Source organism: Chaetodon auriga, chromosome 14, assembly GCF_051107435.1.
Source record: "Chaetodon auriga isolate fChaAug3 chromosome 14, fChaAug3.hap1, whole genome shotgun sequence".
Taxonomy (NCBI): domain Eukaryota; kingdom Metazoa; phylum Chordata; class Actinopteri; order Chaetodontiformes; family Chaetodontidae; genus Chaetodon; species Chaetodon auriga.
This window is the reverse complement of record NC_135087.1, coordinates 17,187,431-17,213,026: the sequence shown is the minus strand read 5'-3', so window position 1 is coordinate 17,213,026 and position 25,596 is coordinate 17,187,431. Positions and strand designations below refer to the sequence as shown.

The window sequence follows — 25,596 nt, the reverse complement described above, 5'->3', positions numbered from 1 at the left end:
AAAGCTCCACCTTTCTTCTTGTAATTCTAAAAGTCTTGCATTAAAACATCTCTTCTGAAAATGTGGGTAAGGGTAGTCATTAAAGGCTAGTTAGATGTTGCTATCAACAGCAGCAAGTGGCCTCACCTGCCAGCAGACACAACAGGTGAACACAATCAACTTCCATGACTCGATTTACCAACAGCTGCTTATCTCAACCTATATTCAGTGCTCGCAAAATGTCTCCAAGCACTGTATCATGAATATTCAGCTGCACCTTGACCTGCATGTCCTCTTCAGAGATCACCGTTCAAAAAGTACGGCTTACTTTCCCTCTAATCCATTATGCTCCAGTGTCATATTTGTTTACAATCAATTTGTTGCTGCAGCAGTCCGGTTGCACAGAGACAGAGGCCTGGAGGAAGAGGCCATGTTTCAGAGCTATCCACTCTTGTAACAGTTCAGTGGGTACGCCTTGGTGCTGCTGCAGGGAGTGCAGAGGAGGAGAGAGCGGCGGGTGGGGGTGGGGGGGAGCGACTGTCGAGGGTACAGAGTAACAGGAGAAAGTAGGGAAGGCTGAGGCGGAGAGATAGTGCGGGACTTATTATCAACTACAGCAGTGGAGAGTTTAGCAGACATGAGGAGTGCTCCTGAGGGCCTCCAGCACACACACATCCACTCCATCGCCTCACTTTCCTCAGTCAGCTCTCACTCATTCTCTCATCCCTCTGTCTTGTTTTTCACCATCGTCATGCAGATTCACACATCTTTTTTCTTTTTTTTTTTTTGCTCTTTAACTCATGCAGTGCATAAATCTTACTTGTGCTTTGTATCTTTTTAATAAAGTCTCTCTCTTTTTCTCTGGATGTATGAAGAGTACATGGAGTTGGCATCTGAGGCCTCTGAGAGCTATCAGAAAGAGACAGGCTCTCCCTGGTTGTCTCGCTTTAGATTGATATCAAGCGTGCTCGTGCGCACTGACTGAGTGAGTGCGCGTGTGTTCATAAAAAATATGTGTCTGTGTACAATGTGTGTGTACATGCATCCACAAAGGCAGGCTGGACACACTCAGAGGGACAACGACAGCTCGCCCGTTAATTACTCAGGTTAATAGAGCAGCAGCTGATTCACTCCCATGCTGGTGAGATTCACAGTGGGACGGGGCGGCTCGGGCAGGAGATATGAAGCATTAAGATGGACGTGCTGTGACTCAGGCTAAGTAAGGTAAAGACAGGAGCCGTGAGACTTCAGCTGTCTCTGGATGAGGACACAACAGGAACTTTTTCAGACAGAGTTTAAAAAGTTCCAAAACATGAAATGTTAGAGGGTCTTAAGAGGACTTTACAGAGCAATTCCCCAATACTGTGTTGTGATTTTCATCTCTCAGAAACGTCTGTTGCTTTCCAACTAACGTCTCGTCCCCTCCGAGTCCTTCTGGTCAACTTGTTTCCATGGAAACCTGTCCTCGGACCAACCCTTCCTCTTTAAGTTGACGGAAAACACACAGCAGGAGTGGAAAGTTAGCTAATTAGAGACAATATTTTGGTTAGTGTATCCCAACAACTACTGTGCTAGCACTTAAGCTAGCACACTACACTGTAGTGTACAATAAGATAATAAGTTTGTTACATGTCTGTTGACATCTAAGAAATATATTCAAATACATTATTCAAAATGAGTTTCTTATCTTTGAGCTTTATGATATCTAAATGTCACTGACATGATGATAACACTCATATTTGGTGCTAGACTTACTGAAATATTTTATCTTTCATAAGTTTTTCTGGCATTAGTATTGTGAGACATTGTAACTTTAAATCTATTCAAATCTGCCCTGCTGCTCATTCAGTGAAACAATGTGAATATGTGCTTACTATCATACGAATCTTCAAAAAGTCAGATTTTGGGTTCCATTGAATTACATAACTGGAGCTTACCAGTTAAATTTTTCCAAAATGCAAATATAGGAGAGTGGCTCTGAGCTGCAGATAGGAGGAGATGATAATAAGATGGCAGCATGGTCATGAAAAATGGCAACAGAATGGTGAAATAGTCACACGTTAATTAGTGTCTATAAATAGAAACAGTCAGTGTGTTGTGTGGCATAGAAATGCTGAGTGCTCATCAGCACAAAGGGTTCCGCTTATGGGGTACATTAGAAGCAGAGAGACGCACTGATAACAGTGAGAGTGCAAGATTATGATAAGCCTCATCCCGCCAGTTTCTATGCACAAGGCTTCAAATCTGAGAAAGGGGAGTGGGGAGCAGACCAAGGCGGTGTTTCTGAGGAGGAGATGGATTTGTGAGAAACTGCCCAGGAGAGGGCGCCCTTCGCTCGATGGAGCACAGCAGAGCAGAGCACATGCACACAGACATGGACGTGCACACGCACGCATGCATGCACACACGCGTTTTAGTCATATTCACCAATCTTTTGAGATACCAATCTTTTCATGGCCATTACTTTCAAAGTCTCCTCTAATCTTACTCGCGTTTCATCATTTTTCCAGATATTCCGCTCTCTGCTCTGCTCTCTCTTTCCTCAAGCCCTACAGTAAATTTTCAACTCGTGTCTCTCCCTAGGCAGACTCAGGCATGACTCAACACTACTGTACTCAGAGATGAGCATCCTCCTCCAGCAGCGGTGTGAATTTATGCCATCCATTCAGCATATGCACCACAACAGCCGTGCATCATCCAATCAGTAGGGAGAGGTAACGCTTATTAAAAATGGACATAATGCAGTCTTTGCATCTATTGACACCACACGCTGTGTTGCCATGGAGACAGGATGCCAAGGTAGACGTAATAAACACAGAAACTACTGGGGGCACTGAGGTTGTTAGCAGCTGTGCCTTCCTGAAGTTGCTCAGCGAAAGCTCTGAATTCTATTTGAGATGGAACCAGCGGCTGAATGATGATCTCTGAACTTTGGTGGAAGCAGTTTGACAACATCACAGGTTTGCTGATGCGCCGCTGCTGAGTATTCAAAAGAAGCCTGTGCCACGGACTGTGTCTTCTTGACAGCGCAAAGAATAAAGGCATTTTCAGGAAGGAACATTATTTTTCAAAATGAAATGCACTCAATATAGCCTACACACTAATGTACACACACACAAACATCATGAAGGAAGACTAGAGCCAACTCTAAAATATCTTTGGAAAAGTTTGTTTCAGAGCTTCACACATCCATATTCATAAGGTTCTCATAAGGTCATTTAATAAGTGTCCACTCCGTCAGAACACCTTGTTCTAAGGCCAGCCACGAGGTGCACCCCTGGGTCCTCCATATTCATGCACTGATTGCAAGCCACCTTAACTAAACACACAGCTACTCCTCCTGCTGGAAAATTAAGTCCTGTAAAATATTCCGGAAAAACTTGAGCTGACATTTGTAAATCTCTTCACGCACTTTTCTGTTGCTGATTAAACTCGTGTGGCACAAAATGAGGATTGTTCCGTAACAGGAAGCCCCACCCATCTGGCACCCTTTAAACAGAGAGATGAATAAAGTGGATTGGATTGGAAATTTGGCTCAAGACTGGCTTACAGAACTTTTCTGCTCAAAATACCAGTAAAACTATTGATTTACAGGATTTGTCAAGTTCCTTATCTGCTTAAGTGCAGATGATCTGGCCTATATGCCCCATCAAACATTAATTTCACGCCCTGAGATGCCTCACAGTTATCACTTATAACTCAAGTTTGCAGGCTCCAGTACTTAAAACTCATAACAAGTCTCTGTTTATCGCCAAGGTTGCTGTGCCCTTGCTCCCTCTTCAGCATGTGTCTCACAGCTGGGAAGGGTATGCAGCCGGCTTTCTAGTCATGTGTCTGAAAAACACAGGATTCTATGGTAGCCATCAATCTTGCATTATTTGCTGAGCAAAGTGGACAGAACAGGGCAGAAGTTCACCGCAGAAAGCAGTTCTAACTAATACGACAAAACGGCCATGAGTCTGACAAACGAGCGAACCGCCGCGCAGCCGAGGCGCGTCGGAGCAGCTCTGTCACAGCGCTGGTGAGGTTTTGTTAGTGGGATGGATGGTGTGGGAGCCCATGTGCATGCAGTCTCATTGCAGTCAAGAGGTTAGAGAGGCTGAGTCTCCAAAAGTTGAACGTTAAGAGTTAGAAGAAGTCATAATTGTGAGGACTGCGGCCAGGTACCTGAGTATATCTCCCTGCTCTTCAATTTCATCAGCAACCTCTTCACACCTGCAATGATGTGAAGAAGCCTGTCATCATCACAAGTTCACCACAACTGCCCCCCCCCCAGTTTTTTTCCTCCCTCTCACATGTAAGTGGAAAAAATTAGGCGACAAGAAGAACCCCACATGATCTTTGATGCTTTTAAAATTTGGTAGATGACATTGTGTAGTAGCAACAGAAGAACTTTACACAAAAAGAATGATAAAAGGATCCTTTTGTGGCCAGATAGTAAGAACGGGTTCATGCATAAATCATCAGTCAGGGAGAGTACATGTAGCCAGTAGACGAATTATGAGCTTACAGATGTTTGGAGCACACACAATAACAGGTAGACAGACAAATGTGACCCACCCGCTGAGCACCCATTCCCCCGCATCATTCCTCCCACTGACTGGCTCTCTCCTTCTGTCTCAGCACTGTGTGTGTGCGTGTGTGACTGCTGTGTTTAGTGGAGAGGGGACATCTGTTTGGCCCTTACCTGTGTTCCTGTCTGGTAAGATACAGCAATGCTTCTGCAGTATGCCTGGCAACACCTTCCAAGAAACAACAAAGGAGGGGAGGGGGGTAAGAGAGAGGGAGAGACGGAGAGGGGAAGACGTTAATATCACAGCAGCTCGAAGCAGATAAACAAGGTGGAGCTCAGAGGCGAAGCGCTGAGCCGTGCTGTGACCCACAATTACAGAGTAGCAACAGACACCCATTTCTCACACCATTTGCATCAAAAAGAAGCAGCCTCCATATTTATCTAAGTCCTTTCTTCTGCACCGTGATCTGAGCAGTGGAGCACTAAATGATGGTCCCAGCGTGGATGTGTGTGTGTGTGTGTGTGTGTGTGTGTGTGTGTGTGTGTGTGTGTGTGTGCGGAAGGTTCATTTACAACAGTGAATGTGTGATTCACTCTACAAGCAGTCAAAGGTGGGTTAAATGGTGTGTGAAAATATGATGCGCCAACAATCCATTGAGATGGAGCGGGACGGAGATAAAATATCGAGACGGGGCGGGGGCGGGGGCGTGGGGGTGGCGGCGGCGGCAGTGTCATCAGTTCAATCTGGCGTGGTCAAGTCAACGGGCCAATTTTAGAAGCGCTCCCTGCTCCATCAGCAGCTTCGCCAGGAAGTTGTAGCAGCAAATACAACAGCACATCATTGCACTGTTCACAAGCCTGAGGTGGTCATACTAATCAATAATGCATGCTTGGAACGGGCTCTGTGAAGAGTCCTCTAAAAACAGAATCAATCCAAAGCTGTGTCTCCGCCGCTAATATTTTGCTGCGCACAGAAAATGAGATGTGGTGACAAACAAAGTATCGCGCTGTAATTGTGTGATAACTCTTTGGTTGAGTTTTTCCGTGAAGCTGGGAAACATTATCAGCACTCACAAGGCCGAGATATGAAGAATTTCCGGTATAAAGAAGTGCAGGGAACCAAAATAAGGAGGAGATGCGGAGGTGGCTCAGCAGGTGCTATCAATGCCTCTCCGTCCATGTATCTGACTGACAGGCTCATTGTTGTTCACAATGACTTTCGTAATATAGACAGACCTCCTCTTCTTTCTCTCAGCTCCATTTTTTTTTTCGTCCTGGTGATAGTGTTAACAGTCCTTTACATTTGCAGTGGGTGGTTATCTCAGGCTCCTCTGTCTCTCTGAGTTATTTTACTTTTCTCTGGGACTGAGCAGCGCTGATCAGATAAGTGTCCCTTTTAATTAAAAGAGAGGAGCATATGTAAAAGGTACCTCTTGAAAAGAGAGAGAAGACAAGGAATAAAAAAAAAAAAAATCTAAATGAACCCGAATGGCTCGTCTCTGGGGGAGATTCAGTGATATATCAAGCCACTGTACCATTTATACAGGAGGAGGGCCTGAAGCACATAGACTCTCATCATCCAGCCTCATTTTCTCCTTTACCAGCAGCACATCAAGAGCTAATCCTGCCAAAGTAGAAACACTTCAGAAATTGCATTTTTCCTTAGAATTTAGTCAACTCAGACTGCGTTTGAAGACCAGGTATAAACTCCACTCTTGCTTCTCCTTAAAAGACTACACCCACATGGTAGATTTGTTTGATTACTTAGTAACCGGGTGTATTTGTACTCTAAATCTCTCTTACTTTTTCTGTGAGGTTTGTTCATAGGAGTGTTCCAAGATAGTCACCAAAACTGTCTCCAGCTTTTGGAAGTTTTGCAGTGTCAGTAGCTTTTAGTCGTATCAGAAGACATGAAACAGGTAGTACAGCAATCAACAACATGTCATCAGGAGCACTGCCCTGTGAGAGACATAAAAAGGAAGGACCTGACATAAAGCAAAGCGGTTCATGACTTATACAGGAGGCAGTCAAGGGGGGCGTGACACTCCTGGAGATATTAGACAGAATATCATGTACTGCAGTAGGTGATGGCTCGCTGTCAGAGTGAAAGAATCTTCCTAACAACTGTACTGAAACGTAGGAGCTGTTGTTAGCTTTGCCTGAGGACAGAAGCTGCCCCGTAGTCTGGTGGTATGACAGCGGATACTTCTGTATCACTTGCCAGACAGCAGCAGGGTGAACAGGCTGTTGCTGAGGTGCGTATGGTCTCTTAATATCCTGCAACTGAGCTGCGCAGGTCCCGCACAGCCAGGCTCAGAGACAGCCTCATCCCACAGGTCATACGACTGCTGAACTCATTACTGTCACTCTACCTGCACCGCACTGGTACACTTTACCATACGTGTGTGTGTGTGTGTGTATAGTGATATTTTTACTACCTGTTCATGCCTGCACACATTTGCTACTGTTAACCTGTCCGACAAGAAATCTAATATCCTTTCTCTACGAGTGGTTCTCTCATGGGGCCCTATATCAGCTTATCACTCAAACTGATGGTGTCAGCAGCTGTTAGCAGAGGATACTGTATCAATTGAGATTGTAGCCATTCACTCACTACTATTTTACCATTCACAACAACAGAAATCAGAAAGATATGAGCTTGGAACATACTGAACATATTGGCAGATACCTGAGACTTTGATTATCAAATTGAGCCAACTATAAAGGATATGAAGGGCACAGTTGTAGCCTGTGTTCAACCTGATGGCACAAAATGCCGAGTCTGTCCACTGGTTAAAGGTGCAGAAGGGGATTCTTCTGGTTCCCAGGTCATTAAATACTGATCCTTTAGGCTGAATATCAGACCCAAAGTGTGGGTTTCTGATGACCTGGGAATGAGTTTCAACAACTAACTGGCTCTGATTGGTTGTTTTCCATGAGGCGTGGTGGATGTACTACTGTTAATATAGTGATCTATCTATTCAACTTCAAAAGCATATGTCGTGACCCAGCCTATACCACGTATCTCCAAAAGAACTGATTTTGAATTTTTCAGATAAACTCAAGTATTAAATGTTTCTTTACGGGCTAAGAAAATTAGTCATGCTTGCACTCTTACAGCAGAAACTTCTGTAAATCCCACTCAACATGAGGTACAGCCTACGGAGTCTTCTGTTCTCTATTTGTTTAGCTGTGCAGTGTGACGCATCAGCAAGGGCACAATACTTATGATGACAAAAGAAGAAAGACGAAAGAAATTCATTTGTTATTGTAGTGACTTCATGTGAGCACCATCAGTTGGAAAAAAGCACATCCTTGCGTCTCACCATTCCACCTGCTTTACATGAAAGCACTCTGCAATCATGCCCTCTTTTCCGTGATATGCAAGGAAAGGCGATTCAGTAAACAAGTGACGAGGAAAGTTTTGTGGCAGATAAAAAAAGATATCTCTGCAGAGACGAGCGACAGAGATTGGTTTGTAATGACTCAAACAACTGCATGATGTACGACTATAATTGATGCGGGCTAGATGGCTGGCTGGCAGAGGCTTTTACTGGAGGAGTGTGGAAAAGGAACTGTCAGGGACACTCTCCAGTGTTTCAGACATGCAGATCTGTCACTTGCCTCTCATTTACGCTTTAAAGGGATTTGAGTCTGGTGGCAAGGCATCTAATTTCACATGAGGAAATGTGTTAGGCATCCATTTGTTTGGCTTTTTAAGATTATCCTGGGATGAGAACAACGGAGGATTTATGTCACCATGTTTTAACAAGACAGATTTACAAATCACACCAGGACAATCCCATGGACACATATAACTGGGCCAAGTGGAAATACAACGCCAGGCAAGAGTCTCTCTTCATATTTTGGGTATTTCTACAGATTTGCTTTCTCATATTATTCATAAATCTGAACTGCTGCTTTCAGTCAAATCACATTTTGTAGCTATACTACACATGAAATGAAGAACTTGATTATATCAAAGCCTAAGTAATTATAACCATTCAACCAATTATTTATTTGAACAGTCTGAAAAGCATTTTCTGTTGCATTCAATGGAGATCCAGCTAAAGAAAAAAATAGATCCTTGAAGACAAACCAGTGCTGTAAGGAGGAGAAGCCCAATCTTGTGAATGAGTCTTTAAACCCAATTGAGTTGCTAAGTTAATAAAAGGCTCCATTTGGCAATGCTGTAGCCATTTACAGTCATGTCATTGCAATAGGACTGCCTGCCATTCTCTTGTAGCCTAAGGCTGTAAGAAAAAGACATCATTAAATAGATGTTTCCAGTAAATGTTCATGTTATTACCCTGTTACAGTACCAGCCAACAGTTTGGATACAACTTCTCATTCAATGGTTTTTCTTTATTCTTAATATTTTCTACATCATAGATAAATACTGAAGACATCAAAACTATGAAATAACACAAACATGTGGAATTAAATAGTAAGCAAAAGAAAAGTGTGAGCAACAAAGCTGAGCTGTTTTTCTTTCACTATGCAGTCCAACTCATCTCAAACCATCTCAATGGGTGTAGGTGATCTGAATGTGGAGGCCGGGCCATCTGATGCAGCACTCCATCACTCTTCTTCATGGTCATACAGCTTTCACATAGCATGCAGGTGTGTTTTGGGGCCATCGTCCTGCTGAAAAACCAATGATAGTCCCACGAAGTGCAAACCAGATGGGATGACATGACACTGCAAAATGCTGTGGTAGCCATGCAATCCATGAATAAATCACCAACAGTGTCACCAGCAAAGCTTCCCCACACCATCACACCTCCTCCTCCATGCTTCATGGTGGGAATCACACGGGACGATAGCATCCGTTCATCTTCTCAGTATCTCACAAATCCACAGTAGTTGGTACAAAGAATCTCAAATTAGGACTAAACTCAGACTCAAGTACAGATTCCTGCTGGTCTAATGTCCATTCTTTGGGTGTCTTTGCTCAAGCAGTTCTCTTCGTCTTGTTGGTCTCCTTCGATTGTGTTTTCTTTGAAACAATTCAACCATGAACGTCTCCTCCAGCAGTTGATGTTCAGATGTGTCTGCTTCTTGAACTCTGTGAATCGTTTATGTGGGTTCTAATCTGAGATGCCTTTCATTGGTGATTTCTTTCTCTTATTCTCTGCAGCAGAGCTAACTCATGGTCTTCCTCTCCTGTGATGGTCATCATGAGAGTCAATTTCATCACTGCACTCAAGATTAGTTCCTGAATTTTTCTGTATTTACTGACCGTCATGTCTAAAAGTAATGATGAACTGTTGTTTCTCTTCACTTAGTTGAGCAGTTCTTGCTATAATATGGATTACTACACAGGCTGAATAGGGCACAACACAACTGATGGTCTCAAATGCATTAAAAAGACCAGAAATTCCTATATAGTTGTAATGTCTTCAGTACTAATTCACAATGTACAAAAAGATTTAAAAAACAAAATACAGAATAAACACTAAATGAAAAGGTGTGTCTAAACTTTTACATTTCTAGTGCCATACTTTTTGCCTCCATCAGCCAGGTCCTCCCTCAACCCTCATAATCGGAGACTCGATTGTGAGTAATGTGAGAATGAAGGAGGCTCATACTCCGTCTTTTCCTGGCTCTAAGCTTCTGGACACTGTGGAGAAATTTCCTGACATAATAAAATCCCACCCGGAGGCTGACAGAACCATTATGCAAGTACGTACGAATGGCATTCCAAAAACTCTGAGTTTGAAACATGATTTTGTACGTCTTTGTGGCACCATAAAACAATCCCACCATAGTGCTTTCATCTTTGGCCCAACCCTCACCCATTGCCAAGGAATGGGGCGTTTCAGCCGCATATCACTTCGAATCAGCTTGATTTTATGTTTTTAACAGAGGCATAGTTGAAACCTGGGGCTGACTATCAGGTCAGTGAACTACGCCCCCTACTTTATGATTGTTCTTGTGCCCACACATGACGGCAGGCATACTTCGGACCTGGCATTTACTTATGGTATGAGTACTGGCCTGAGAAATTTCATTGACCTGTACATCTCTGATCACCTATGTATTGTATTTGACAGTACTTTCCAAAGTGGTAAACAAGACTCAAGCAATATTCTCACGCACTTTTCATGTGGAACTACCACATTTTTCAACCATTTTTCCTGCCACCAATAGCATACAACGTTCCTCAGACACAGATATTCTGATGAATGAGTTCAATCTCCTTTGAACAACCACTTTAAATTCTGCTGCACCTTTTCAAATATGAATCAAGCACAGGATTGGCACCCTGGATGAATAATGACTTTCAAAGCCACAAAAGAGAATGTAGAAGGGTGAAATGGAGGTGGACGAAGCCAAGGCCTCAGGTACATTATCAACAAATGAAAGAGTTGATGGTTAGGTTGGGAATGTGAAGGCCAACTATTTCTGTCTTTTAATTCATACTAATATGCACAGTCCCAGAGCTCTTTTTAACACTGTGGAACGTCTTAAATCCTTAACGTTTTAATCAGTGTAAGTTATCTAGAGAAGAGTGGCTCAAATTTCTCACCATTTTGATAATAAAATCAGTGAGATATAATTGAGAATAGTTTCTCCTGATTCTTTTATTGATGCCCCCTGCCCCAACAGTGCTGTTTTACCAGGCTTTATGTCTCTTTAAATGAGCTTTGTAATGGATGTGACTGCCCCTTAGTTACTCTCAGTGAACACTTCTCTATCCTCGGGCTGTGTCCCAGAATATCTGAAGACTGCCTGTGTGCAACCACTTTAAAATGTCCGGCCTTGATCCATCACAATGCAACATTTACGGACAAATTTCAAAATTCTGAAAATGATACTGTTGATCAAAACTTTGAGAGAGAAGCTGCAGTGCTGGGTTGGTGTATGTGGGACTGACTGCTCCCAAATCACATTTAAAAACTAAGGTGAACAGGCGTTTGCTGTTAGGGCTCCTCGTTTGTGGAAAGATCTGCATGAGGGACTCCAGCTTGCTACCTCAGTATCTTCTTTTAAATCACTTTTGAAGACAAATTTTTACCAAAAGGTTTTTTTTTTATTATTATTTTTTGCATTAAATTTTTAGGTTTGTTTTTATTAGAAACTTTTCAGTTTAACCGTATTTCATGCTGACATTGCACTTATGTGTTGCACTGATTTATTTTAATTCATTTTATTGTTGTGTTTATGGGTTTGTTGTAAATGACTTTGTAACATTGGTTTTGATAAGTGCTATACAAATAAACTCTATTATGCATCATTCTTATTGCTATTGTTATTATATGGGTTGGAACACATATCACACATATAATCACATATATCCACTATAACATCAGCATGGGTCACTTTTAGAATGATTCGTCATATGAAAATGAGACAGCAGAGCTTCTACGTTAGACTAGCGACTATCGAATGGAAATTCGGAAGAGCATCCATTTGTGTTATTCAGGAGGGTTTTTTTTTTTTTTGATAATCAACAACAACAAAAAAGATGTTTTTTGACTTTTTCTTCAAATATGGTTATGCATCTCTCGGGCAAAGCAGGTATTGAACTTTGTGCCTCTTTTGAAAGAGACATACTTTATAGTATAGCAGCACTCAAGAGGCGCAAACAAACAGACTATTGAGGGTGAAGCAGAAGACAGAAACAACCAAATGCATGCTCATTAACTGTGATGAACAATCAAATGGGCTGCCTCAGGTGAGTCTCACACCACTGAAATCCATGAAGGCACTTTTCTCTCTGATATCAGCTCTCTGAATATGATCCCAGATATAAAAGAACCAAAAGCTTTTCCCCTTGAAAGTCCACGACTGGGAGATTGTTTTATCTAATGTTTGATGGAGTCTGCCTCGTGAGACTGGACAATGAGGATCAGAAATAGGCTCTCTGATTTAACTTATGCGCAAACTTATGCCCATAAAAGTAACATTAACATTGGGAGGTATAAGAAAATAAGTCCTCTTGCTGTAGAACTTCTAATTTTGTGGTCTAAAGTGGTGACCACGGTGACATCTGCCTGATCTCTGTCAACCTAGCTGTACTTGTGCTAGTTGGACTTTGCTGTAAATGCACTGATCAACTCCAATGTACCAGGTTCATTTAATGGCTCTACACATGATCTCAGGCTCATGGCGCACACAGCAGTCAGCAGGAACAGCTTTTCCCAGAGTGGTCTTTCAGGATGCTTACAAAGCCAATACCTATCTACAGACCAGGCACATAAACAGAAACAGACACACACACACACACACACACACAAGCAAACATACAGACTCACTCCCTAACTCAACATATGATTACTGCAGGGGAGCAAGCAATTAAGACAAGTGGCAGTTATAATAGGATATCTTGGCGCCTGCTGCTGAGGACTAGAGTGCAACTATTGGTGAGCTAATGGGGACATGAGAGGACGGCCGGAAAGTGGAGTCACACCAATGCATTTCAACGCTTGTCGTGTCTGGCTTAAGCACTCTCTGCTCCTTTTTGGCAAGCTACCTCATGAATGGTGTGCAGATTGAGAAGGAGATAAGGTCTGCACTGTAACCACTCACCCCAGCAATAGCTAAAAAGAGATGTGACACACAGACGTGCACAAAATATTAGAAACACCTTTCAAAGTAAGGCAATCCAATGGTGCAATACCACAAACTAGGGCCTCAAAAATAGCCATAGAGTTCAACTGACACCTCTTTAACACTGTGTCAGTAACTGTAAGTTTCACAAAGCTTTCTGTGCACATTTACTGTCACTATAATGTGTAGCGTTCATGACATTCAGCATTCCAATACACCCACTGTCATAGCAAAACCTTGAATATGAAATGTGTACTTTACAGTAATCTCAGTCAGAGATACCACTTTACTATGCCTTTGGTACTAGACATTTGCACTAAAACCACAAAGTACCACAAGTACCACTCCTAACTCATAGTTTACAGTTAGATTAATGCAAAAGGAACAAGGAAGCAGCAAACCTTACTTGACTTACTTAGAACATCACCAGAGACACGGGAAGGGACGCAGATGAAAGCAAAGTGTGCAGCTGACATCCCCTCCAGATGCTCATGCACGGAGGCAAATGGCGCATCTGGAAAGTGCAATGACGTGTTGGCAGGGTTGAACAGAGGTCAAAGTTTTTCCCCAAAATCCAAGGGTGACGCATTAAGAGATCATCTACAAGAATGATCTATAACAATTCCATGCGCACATATCCTCAATGTTGTAGGGGAATAGTGAAAATGACCCACAGTTGGCTCTGAAAAGGTAAAACCCACCAAGATGTACTATAAGCATAGCAAAAGCAGCATACAGCCTTTATGTTAAACAGGTTGACAACATTAGGACGATTAAAGCGCTCAGAAATTCTCTGGAGTTCCATCAAATCTCTTAGACCTGGCTCAATCAAAAAATCTGCTGCTTTGATGCCCGTCACTACAGTTGGCTATTTCATTATGCTGATATATTCAAGTTCATTGCTTGGTTTAAAGGGTCTGGTAAAGACTCAATTGTAAAACAGCTGGGCCATTTGCCAATAGCAATGGTATTAGGACTTATCCTCTACAAGAAAGACCTCAAGTACACTTGGAGTTGTACAGGGTCTTGCCCTTGCATTAGTATCAAATTTCCCATTTTGACAGAGTGTTAACACAGTGGGCCTTAAGGGACAAATTTATAATTCCTTTTAGACCATGAGATGATTTACCTTTGTCTCCAGTCAGACAGCTTTAAAGGCATACAGCTGACAAGAGACCTGGGCAGTACCTTCACTGTACCAACTTTCAAAGGACAGTCGCTGTTATGATGAATATGTAGGAATCTACCTGACATCCAGTAGGATTCCAGGTAACAGAATGATATTACAAACGGGGATAAAACTGTCTGGATTTATGACTGTCCAATTAGAACAGAGAAGAAATACTAGAGAGCTTGCTAATAGAGCTCGTAATGAGTCACATCTGACTTGGATATGTGGCAGCTATTGCATTAACAGTAATGCTGGGAGAATGCAATGACACACACGGGCCTGGAAGATCTGTGCCCACTGCAGCACAAAGGTGATTAACTGAGTAGTGCACAGGTATACACAGATACGCATACTGTATATACAGAACACACACTTGGCTCTCATGCATTATTAGATTCATAAAGCTCTGTCCCATCCATCTTCTCCATTCTCTCTGCATCCCGATACTGAAGCCAAACCAGATGACATGATAAGGTGAGAGAGAGTATTAAAGTGAGAGAGAAGACAGGATGAGAAGAATGGGACATGGAGGGAGAGGCAGAAACACATCTGCCACCATGAGTGGATGAATAAGAAAAGAGCCTGCTGAATGTTTCAACGTGAACTTTGAGTCAGAGTAGTCTACATTCACCGCTGCTCCTCTGCCCCTGTAGACCAAAGTGACATCACCACAAACAGAAATATCGCATTTCAAGTTTTTTATGCATCTTCAAACGGATTATGAGAGCGCTACCATGTCACTGCCAGGTAGGTAAAGTCCACACAAGCTTCCCATTGACAACCCTGTGACAGCCTGTATGTGTGTGCGTGTTTGTGTGTGTGTAGGTGCTTGAGCATGCAAGCAATTTGACAGCAGCGTTGGAAATATCCCGAGACAAGCTACCTTCAATACCAAAGTGCTTCTGAGGGGAAATAGTGTCGGTTTCCAATTAGTTTTTTTTTGTCCTTTATTCGGTGTACGCAAGTGGTAGCTTTTAATTAGGCGCTCATCTTTTTGGGTAAAGCAATTGCGTGGTGGGATGAGTAAAGATATCTCCATCTTGTATGAATCATCAGGGTTTCATTGAAAGGCTTGAATAGGAGGGGTGTGATGTGGAAGGAGTGAAAGATGCCTCCTCCCCCTAACTCCGGTAAGTGACAAGTAATTTATTTTTCAATCACATGAGGACTTATAGAGGTGAGTTTCTCACATGCCTCCTGTCCACCCACAGGTGCCCTCTCTTTTACACACACGCAACATATGCACACATATTGCACAGGCACATCCAGGCAATGCATACGCACAAGAGTACGGTCAATTACCCTCCTTATCGATTAAAAGTGATTACATTTTGTCCTCATGGCTTGCTGCATCTCCCACAGCTCTATCGCACTTCTTGCCACCTGCATAATGAATGAACATAGGACACTTTTTCTTTTCTAGGACCTGAAAAAAAAACATGCTTGTTACTATGGCAGAAAATGCGGCTTCCATGTATGAACCGCTGGGCTGTGCAACCTTAGCTTCAGAGACCACAGAGTGAAAAAGACCGTCACCAACACATCGCACAGTTTCACCAAAGCAGCTGGGTGTCATTGAAGAAAGGCAGGCTGACCACTTCTGTCTAAAAATAAAGGCTTTTTGTATTATTGAGCAGGGTAGGAGAACAGCATTGAGGAGTATCCTGGTAAAACTTCTTGGGGTGAGGGTGAACAGCAGTAACTCCATTGAGCTTCTAAAGCATTGCAATGAATACGGTCCCCTATTTTTAGCACCTCTGTGATTATGATGTCTGACTATGTGAGTGCTGGCAGCCAGTATTTTGTCACTCACAGTGTGTGCTGAGTGCTGTGTATTTGCTGTGGATTCGGCAGCAGTGCTGAAGCAGACATTCTACACAACTTCCCTTTTTTGTGCCGCTCAATCATGGGAATCTATTGGAGCGGAGACATTAATACTTGCGACTGCACTGAATCTTAAACAATAAGATCTGTCAGTGTACAACTGAGTGATGACAAGCTTTTTACACGAACAGGCAGCTTACTATTTCTAACCTTGCAGCATCCCCAACAACAAAAGATGCTTGCTTCCTACACCAAAAATCACTCATTCACAGGGGTACAAGTCTCACTACTTGATTAATCAGAAGGCTTGTGGGAATTGTGCATGTTCAGTGCTGCAAGATATTATGTAAGATGTTTACACAGGTCTGTGTGGTTCCTTGATTCTTACAAAGCCTACAACTCCTCCAATTCTTTCTTTTGTTAAGCTGCAAGGAGCTCCAGTCTCATTCAGGGTTGCCAGCACTGGACTTGGGCTCTGTCAGACACAGTCAGTGAAGCTCATCCACCCACAGAGGCTACAGTCGGCACGGTACATACAGTATTATGTGACAGTGCACAACAGGAGGAGTCAAACCTGACATAACATCTGTTTGAGAAGTTAACCTTGTACTAAGCAGGCTTTTTTGTGCCTGAAATGCTCCTCATCCAAGCTTCCTCCTCAGGGGTAAATGTAAGCATCCATGAGGCAAATCAGAGGAGTGGTGAATGAAAATCATGTAAATGCAAAAGTGATGCAAAAATCATATTATATTTTCTTTGTTACGAATGACTGACCATTGGTAAACAATACTGAATTTTGACAGTTAATATAGTTAAATACTTTTAATACAATTTTAGCATTTTGAAAAAGCCAATAGTCAAAAAGTCTGGTTACCTTCCACAACTGAGAAAATCCTGCAACCATAATGCTCTGGCACACACCCATTTTTCACTATTGCATGCATCTTCTCATTTACTGTAAACTGATCAAATACAATGTTTCAATCCTGCACGTCCTATTTTAGGAGTTAAATATGTGCTCAAAGATTGAGAAGACAGAAAGGGGGATTTACCTTCTTCAGAGCTGACATTCTAGGTGGATCCTCCTCCTGCAAAGCCCGTTCACATGCTGAGGTCCCAAGCCAAGTTTGGAGGGTGCGCAAATCCTAACTCAACCCGGTGCTGATGCTGAGCCATGAGGTGCCTGCTTAGTATTCTCATCTCGCTTCCACCCCGTCCTACAGCTGGCTCGCTGTGCGCACGCCCAAAACCGCTGTTATTACGGGATTCAAACACATGGGGAGCTCTAGTCTGATCCATCGCACTCATCACGCTTGATGAAAGAAAGTTGGCAATTTAAAATGACCGCAACAATAAATTGGACTTGATGATTTTGGCAGGAAGACACGCATGAGAGTGACTTACAATCGAAGCACCAAGAGTCTCGTTTTAGTTCGTCTCGCATTCAATATCACAGAAGCAGTTTGCTTCAGTAAAATGTGAACTTGTACTGTCTTTTTCGAAAAATAAGCAGTGGTCATACAGTTCCAAAGAAAGCTATTATAATCTACATATTATGTTTAACAAGGCTCCTTTATATGCCGATTTGTAGAATGGATCCGATTGATCAAAATACTACATCGATGTATATATTCAGGGCAAATGTCTTTTGGTACGACGAAGGATTCATTAAATTCCCATTAGTTTGAATGGTAACCGGCGCGACTGAAGCTACCGAGTTCCCTCCGTGCAGTCAGTTCGAGCAGTCTCTGGGCACTGAGCCGATACCTGCCTGGTGGAGAGAGTGCAGCAGCAGGAGTCCGAGCATTAGTGCACTTTGAAAAATACAGCAGACTGGATTTTTTAAGTGGCGTTGATGCCAGAGTTTCCTTTAGCTATGCTAACTTGAGCACGTCATTTCGCTGTTTTGTGAGGTACATTCTGTTGTGAAGCGAGCGAATTTTTAAAAGCTAGCAAGCTAGCTTGCTAGCATGTTAGCTAAAGCCACATGTTACAGCTAAGTTTCCGTCCTCCTCGCTTCCACTGAGATACGCATATATGTCGACATGGCACGTAGGAAAGAAGGTGAGAATCAACGGTGTCATGAAGAATACTATTAGTCTTATAACAGTTGCAAAAACCCAAAACTGTTGCTAGCTAGCTAACGTAGCTAGCGGGCTAAGTCTCCTGTAAGGTATGTTTCGAGTCAAGCCGTAAACAAACGCACGTGTTGCTCTGTCAAACATTAGGCACGGTCTCAACCCATGTCTAATAGAAAGGAATTGTAGCTTGTCAATGACAGGTTACGCCTACTTCATACATTAAATCAGTAGAAGAGTATTTTGGGTGGTGTGCAGTGCTGTTGTTGTCATCATTGCATGCACACGATCCATACATCAGCCTCTTTCAAGGTGGTTGGTTAAGATTGTTGCTTCTTTGCCTTTATGCTTTGTTCTACATTGGAAACACATGAGGTTCATATCCTGCTGTGCAAATTAAGCCCACTCCGCACTCTGATTGAACGGTATTGTTAGACTGACAGATTTTAGCATGAAGGTTATACTCCCTGAAATACCTAGAAGCCTTAATATTTTACAGTGCCAATGCACCGGATGATGTTGCGTTATGTATTTATGTATACTTATGTATTTATTTATTTATTTGTTCTTTGTCACTTAGTATTTCAGTCAAAAGTACTCCAGAAGCTTTACCCTGCAGTTCCCAAATTGGAGAAAGTGCCCAGCCCACCACGCATTGCAGAGGCCCCTGCCCAAAAAATCAGTGTGAAGAGAAAAGCCTCTCTAGAGGACAGTGCCACTGGTAAGATTACATTCAGTTCACCATACTTTATTCTTAGAAAAGTAAAAAAAAAAAAAAAAAAAATTTGGAAAAGAAAAACCTTTTCCCCTTGATCCTCCTCTCTTTTTTTCAAAACGCTTGAACATACCAACACACCATACATGCAGAGCTGCAGCCACCCTGTTGCTCTTACCACTGGCATTTGTTACCTTCTCTTATTTACCACGTCTGTCTCAGGAGATGCAAGAAAGACAAACAGTGCAGCCAATCCCGGCAGGCGGGTGTACACGGTCCTCCCTCCTCCTGCAGACTACAAGACAGATTCAGAGAGATCCATCACACTCCCCCAGCTAGAAAGCATAAATAGTGCCGAGGACCCAGCTGGTAAGACGACCATAATCTTACATTTATGTACTTGCGATGTGCACCATAAAGCTGGGAGAGATTTACAGCATGAGGTTCGTCTAGGTTGGCGCTTTCTATTATTAAAGTCACTCTTTGGGATTGTCTCTTCCACAGGACTAGCTAAAGGAAACAAATAGTGACAATCAATTGTGCTTCTGCACTGAGGACAGCTTGAATGCAGCACAGACAGTGTTTGAGCCTGGGTGATTTTCACTTTGATCTGCCTATTTAATGTGTTGTTTGTCAGAGTAAACCTTTATTACTCATCAAGAAAATATTTACCCAGCATTGATGCCATCTTTTGAGGCTGAATTGTGAGCTGACGTTAATGCCAAGCTGAAATATTCTTGACCTGTGATGAGTGGAGGTGGCTGGCAGTTCTATTCAAAGATAGGTCACACGCACTGCAGTCGATATGCATCATATTAAGACTGTTTATTTTGCCTTCTCTTTCCTCTTGTCGTAAACCAGTGGTGATACTGAAATAAGAGCCCTGGCTCACACACGTGCCTCTGTACTCCTCATCCTCCTTAATGCAGACCTCCATCCACCTGACAGGCTTCTGCTTCACCTCAGTGTAATAGATTTGTTGGCCGAGACAGTGCAGCGTCTAAAGGTGCCCACTGTAATGAGTAATGGCGTTAAGTTTGATTAATTGCACTCGTCAGCCTAATAGTGCAGTAATTGACTCGCATTTTTGATTCAGTGGGCAGTGAGGATTGATGGAAACGGCGATCCAAAGTGCTGTTTAAGGTCGGCTTGGGATGGGTCTGTGATAATAAGACTATCAGTATGATATTAGAGAAACACTACAACAGGAGTAAGATGTGGAAAGTCATCTAAAAGCTCCTTCTGTAATTATGTGCTGATGTAGGGTTCAGTCGGTTTGAACAATTGGTTTATTTTTTGGGGCTGTTTCTTTGTAACATATCTGCTGTAGTTTGTATCCTTTGGTTACCAGGAAAAACACCTTTTCTTGATTAACTATGTGAGTGTCACTAATTCTAAGTCATCATGCCAAGACATAATATTTACTCCCTGTTTTTAGTGTTTTCCTCAGTTCCTTAATATCTACTATACAACAGCTGTGGCCATTAAAGTAGAAGTGTGTTTTGTGTGCTTAAAATAAGGCTCTTTTCCTCCAAGCGTAAGATACTTTGGTTCATTTTTAATCTACCACAAAGGGACAGAACTAAAAAACACCATAAATATTGCATGTTTGTACATGCTCTGGAAAAGGCTCAGTGCTGCCATGACGGTCTCTCAGACGAGTAAGAAAAAGACAGCAGTGATGACAGCAATTAAGTTCAAGTTCATTTTCACCCTTTGCTTCACTTGTGTTCCCATAGACAAGTCCTGTAAGTGACTTCAGTTTGTGTTCGACTAAATAGAGCAGCGGCTCCTCTCAGATTGTTTTTCAGTATGGCCCACTGTTGCTCTGGCACTTTCTCAGCAGCATTATGTTGTGGCTGCTAGCCAGCTCTCTGCTCACCAGTGAGAACGGGTCACTGAGAATTCGACTGGAGCTGGTTTTCTTTGACCTCCTCGCGCCTCCTGAGAAGAAGGGAGGTGTGACAAGGTGGAGAAGAGGCTGCTCAGCTAGCGAGAGGCCCGTTTCTGTATGGGCTCACAGTGAACGAGAGATTACACACTTTTTAATACCAAGAAACAGACTGAAAAATGACAGAAAAAGAAGCTGCAAAGCTAAACTAATGATGATTTCCATAAGGTAGGAGGAATGTGTTAATTTTGTGTGCATGTATCAAAGGCTAATGCCTAACCAGAGCATTGGCTCCCCCTTCGTCTTTCATCAGAGAGCTGGATATTGTTACAAACAGCATGGGAGAAGTAGATTTCATTGTGCACGATCATTACAGAGACTGTATTTGATGAGAGGATTTTGTCTACTGCTCCGTCAAGAGGCACCACATAACATCACATGTGAAGTATACTGATTCGACTGTGCTTTGATTAATCACCTGTGGTCTCAGGTTTGTTCCATGTAAGGGAGTTTCTTTTCAATCAGTAACTACACCAGCTGATATTGCTGATTAGAATGCAATCAGCCTAAAATACTGAGTATCTAATTAGTGGAATCAGCTGGTGGAGTGATTGGCTGGACGGAAACCTGCAATCACATTATGGCACATTATTGGACATGACTGAGACTTAAACCCCCTACCGGTCTGTAGGCATTTCTTCCTCATCCAGAGTGCAGATGAATCCCACCCACCTCCAATATGTCATACAGAATCGATTCTTTAAGCAGTGTGAACACAAGAATCTGACAATTTCAATGTGATTCAGGCCGCACATGGAAACTGTAATGGATTAACAGTGTTTGGGAACTTATCAAGAGCTCATAATCTTGTTGTCTACAGAGGAGAGTGTCCATGACAGCAATGAAGAACTCGACCAAGATAAAGAGGAAGAAGAGGAAGAGAAAAGAAAAAGGAGAAGAAGGAAAAGGAAAGCACCCCTGCATCAAGACTCTGGCCCAGGCCGGAGTCAGACGCCTGTGGATGAGGGAGGAGAGCGCATTAGCAGGAACAAGAGGAGGAAGCTGAAGAAGAAACGGCACAAAGAGAAGCTGCTCGCCATGGGCTTGATGCCCCGGGCTGCTGCGCTGGAGTTCACATACAGGAACGATGGGGAGGAAGAGGAGGAGGAGGATAATGAGAGGAGAGCTGCTGAGGTGTCAGACTTCCTCAGGACAACAATGGAAATCTATATGTCAGATAGTAAGTGTTGAGCCGAGCAGGATCAGCTGGCTCAGCTGTTCCCTGCGCTGAATCCATTTCCAAAGCTTTCACTCATTTAGTGTTCATATTTGGAGATGAAACACCCTCCCGAGAAATAGCTTGGTTTTGATTCGTATTGGTTGCTCTGATGCACAAAGAGATGATGTTTGCAAACACATAATTGTGCTGAAAGCTGAAAGCACATTAATGAAAACTGTTGAACAGAATTCATCGCACATCTGTGCTTTTCTTGAGACGTGATGTGAGGGTGCCAGCGCCAACTAAGCAAGCAGTCAAAAACATAGCATCAGTAAGTGGATGAAAGTTAGAATGTACCGGAAGGAGCATTATTTTTTGTTTCCAAACATGTCTATATCTGAGCGCTGACTGCTAACTGATTTATTATTTAATAATTATTTGAAAGGAAACCAAGCCGGGGCTTAAAATGTTTCAATTATTCCAAAAGTTATTAAACCATGTTTATTATTAGGATTATTTGTAGCACGCTGACAATACAAAATCCATTTCACATAAAGCAATTGCACTCTACAGTCACCGAGTTTTTAATCAAGGCTTTGAACTCACCCGGAGAATCGAGTTCATTAAGCTGCACAGCGCGCTGAAGACAAAGCTCTGACCAGTGTTGAAAATAAGAGGAGAGCTCCTCGGTACCTGGTAGAGCGGCCGTGTAAATGAGCGAGACTAATAAGAGTTGGTGAGGCTCCGCAGATATGAGATGCACTCAGTCTGGCTTTGTAAATGGAAAAATAAATAAATAAATAAATAAAACCGGTGATGTTTTCTCTTTTGTGATGCAAGAGTCTAGACAGTTACACAAAGCAGAGGCAAGGGGTATGGAAGTTTAAAAAAAAAAAAAAAAAAAGCTGTTTTAAACAACCATTGCTGCATATTTGATGCAGTTTCACTCCTCTAATGTTAGATGCTAAGTTATGATGTTGATGCCTTTAATTAACAGACCCCCCCCCCCCCCCCCCCTTGCGTGTAGACAAGCTTCCTCCTCTGCCTGGGACCCTGGATGACCTTCTGAGGTGCATAACCAGTGGACACAAGCCCACCTCTGTCCTCGAGCAGCTCTACAGTCTCAAGGCCTTCGTTCAGCAGAAGGAGACAGACAAACTGGAAAAGGCGCTGGAGGAGCTCAACAGCACGTCTCTTCTGTCCGCAGGTTAGTCACATCAGACAAAAATGATGGGATGGGACTGTTGCTTTTCCTTGATGCATCCCTGTGCATGCTGGCCTCTTCTTGCTGGGATCTGCCCCAGGCACTTCATTGACCTGTCCCTGCAGGTTCATACATGCCTCTGGCTGTCCCTGCTTGCCTTCTATACTATGCACCCTTACACTGATTGCTATTGGTCACCTGAGTATACCTGCCCTTACTTGCCTTTGCCTGCACGCACCTGCCCTTAAAATGCAATACCAGAGCTGGCCTTTACTACATCACTCAGGTGACGCCACTGTGAGTTAACTAACATGTTTCAACTCGTTCAATCTTGCGTTCAGCCAAAACGTTTCACGAGTCCCCAGACACGTTTTCACCTGTGCATGTTTGGGTTTGTGCATTTGCATGGTTGGATAGCTGGCTGCATAATAGGATCAGCAGGGACTTTGCTGCTGTCACGCACACAAGTGTTGGTGTGAGAGAAAGAGAGGGAGAGTGAGAGAGACCGGCCGGGAGATTCAGGCCACCGCCATATCAGTGGCCACAAAGTGCCGCTTGTCTCTGTCTGTCCGTGTCGTCAAGACAACACCGTGTCAGAAGCAGTTTGCCATGTCGCGAGCAGAGCCCACAATAGAGCCTGCTTCCGTTGTGCCGATCCTCTCTGTGCACCTGCTCCACAGCTGCCTGAAAGGTTTTCCAACCCCCCACCACCACCACCACCACCCACCTCATACTGTATGAGTCATGCTTTTATTCTGTTTTTGAAACGCTGCTGTTTTTTTGAATGCAACTCCGCCAGCAGGTTGCACCAGAGCAGAACTTGTCGTGAATGAGACGTTCTAGTTTGTACACGTTTAACTCATTTAACTCATCTTTACTATGATAGCTGTTTAGGCAAAGGCGTTCTTGCTGTATTTTAGTAAATTAATGTGACAATTTGAAATGAAGTGATGTTTTTGATTGACATCCACCTTGTGAAAGCAGCATTCTGTATTTTATTGGAACATCCACTGCCAAGCAGGAGCCAATCCATGTGCTTGTGGAGAGGTGCGCTTTTAAAGTTGTTCAAGTGAGTTCACTCGAGCTCTCCTCGCTCTGTCACTCTGCCCTTGCAGTGGCAATCAACTGAATGCAGGAGCAGATTTCCTTTGAGCATATTTCACTACACCCTGGAGTTCCTTTCATGAATGACATCGGTTTGACTGCTCGCCTTTATACTGTGCATTTTACGTTCTGCGTACAACCCTGATTCCAAAAAAAAAAAAAAAAAAATGGATGCTGTGTAAAATAGAAATAAAACAGAACGTGATAACATGCTCAATTGAAAACAGGCCAAAGAGGATGTATTTAATGTTTGACCTCATCAGCTTCATTGATTTTTGGTAAACAGGTTGATTGGTAACAGGTGATAGTATCATGATTGGGTATGAAAGGGGCATCCTGGAAAGACTCAGTCGTTCACAAGCAAGGATAGAGAGAGGTTCACCACTCTGTGAACACATGATTGTATAAAGGATGTTACTACATGAGCTCAGGAACACTCCAGTTTGTTTAGAAATGATCACATTCTGTTTGTATTTACGTTCCAGCTTTTTTGGAATCGTGGTTTTAGATTCGCTGAAATAAATTCTAACTTTTCAATAACAGGTAAACAAAAGATTCTGTCATAGACTGAAGACAGACGTGTTAGGTTTAATGTCAGCATGCAGATAGAGAGGTCCCAGGTCGGGAGCAGATTTGAATACTAGCTGGAGATTTTGATTTATTATGCTGGAAATCCAACAGCAAATAAGTCTCTTTGGTGAGAACGCTGTTCCTCTGGTATTGTGTTGTCAGCAGCAGTCTCAGCTGTAACTGAAATATTGCTCTCTGTCTTTTTGTATTTCAGAGGAAACCGCTACAGTCGTTTCACTGTTCCAATACTGGATCACAGACATCCTTCCCATGGAGGGAGCCAAGACGACAGGGCTTCCCACAATGCACCCACGAGACTGTCAGTCACACTGACACAGAGACTCTACCCAAGGATTATTTCCAGCGTTCTCCATCACTTTAGAAAGGAAACTTCTTGAAATTTTCAACTCATTTCCTGGATTTGACAATGTTGGACTTCACAGGATGCCATATATTATATTTTATGATTAAATTGTTTTCCTTGTGATCTATGCCTTTGTCTAATCTATTTTCATGCCTTACAGAATATCATACAAGAAGAAAGGAGGCAGTTAATCCTGATCAGGGCAAATCCTCCTCCCCACCACGACTGAGCTGTTGCTTACCTCCCTCTTTGTTAGACTTTTATTTAGCTTGGATACATCAAACATGTAACTGGTATTAACACCCTTCCTCCTATCTGACCTCCTAATTGCTTGAGAAGCAAATGTCAACTCTGCCGCAGCCTCAGTGCTGTTTGCAGATGTTATGACATTTAAACCCGGCCAGTTAA

General features: G+C 42.8%; 2 protein-coding genes across 6 annotated transcripts in view; one reads left to right on the top strand and one right to left on the bottom strand.

Annotated features, from left to right (window-relative positions):
- The window catches only part of dlgap2a (discs, large (Drosophila) homolog-associated protein 2a), a 155,854-nt gene extending 138,531 nt beyond the window's left edge, over window positions 1-17,323 (bottom strand). For all 4 annotated transcript variants that reach the window (XM_076748065.1, XM_076748067.1, XM_076748061.1 and 1 more), the window contains exons 1-3: window positions 17,096-17,323; window positions 4,667-4,721; window positions 4,147-4,194 (exon numbers count right to left, since the gene is read on the bottom strand). In XM_076748065.1, coding sequence (XP_076604180.1) covers window positions 4,147-4,194; window positions 4,667-4,721; window positions 17,096-17,113 — 121 coding nt within the window. In that variant the 5' untranslated portion in view covers window positions 17,114-17,323. The remainder of the gene's footprint in view (window positions 1-4,146; window positions 4,195-4,666; window positions 4,722-17,095) is intronic.
- Window positions 17,324-17,777: 454 nt separating this feature from the next.
- erich1 (glutamate rich 1) lies at window positions 17,778-25,311 on the top strand. Of its 2 annotated transcripts, XM_076747956.1 has the most exons (6): window positions 17,787-18,107; window positions 18,702-18,842; window positions 19,059-19,205; window positions 21,608-21,967; window positions 22,974-23,153; window positions 25,039-25,311. In XM_076747956.1, the coding sequence occupies exons 1-6, from the start codon at window positions 18,089-18,091 to the stop codon at window positions 25,155-25,157; spliced, it is 966 nt and encodes a 321-aa protein (XP_076604071.1). In that variant the 5' UTR covers window positions 17,787-18,088; the 3' UTR covers window positions 25,158-25,311. The 2 variants fall into 2 exon arrangements, with proteins under 2 accessions (XP_076604072.1, XP_076604071.1); XM_076747957.1 differs by lacking the exon at window positions 19,059-19,205 and having other exon boundaries at window positions 17,778-18,107.
- Window positions 25,312-25,596: the final 285 nt, after the last annotated feature.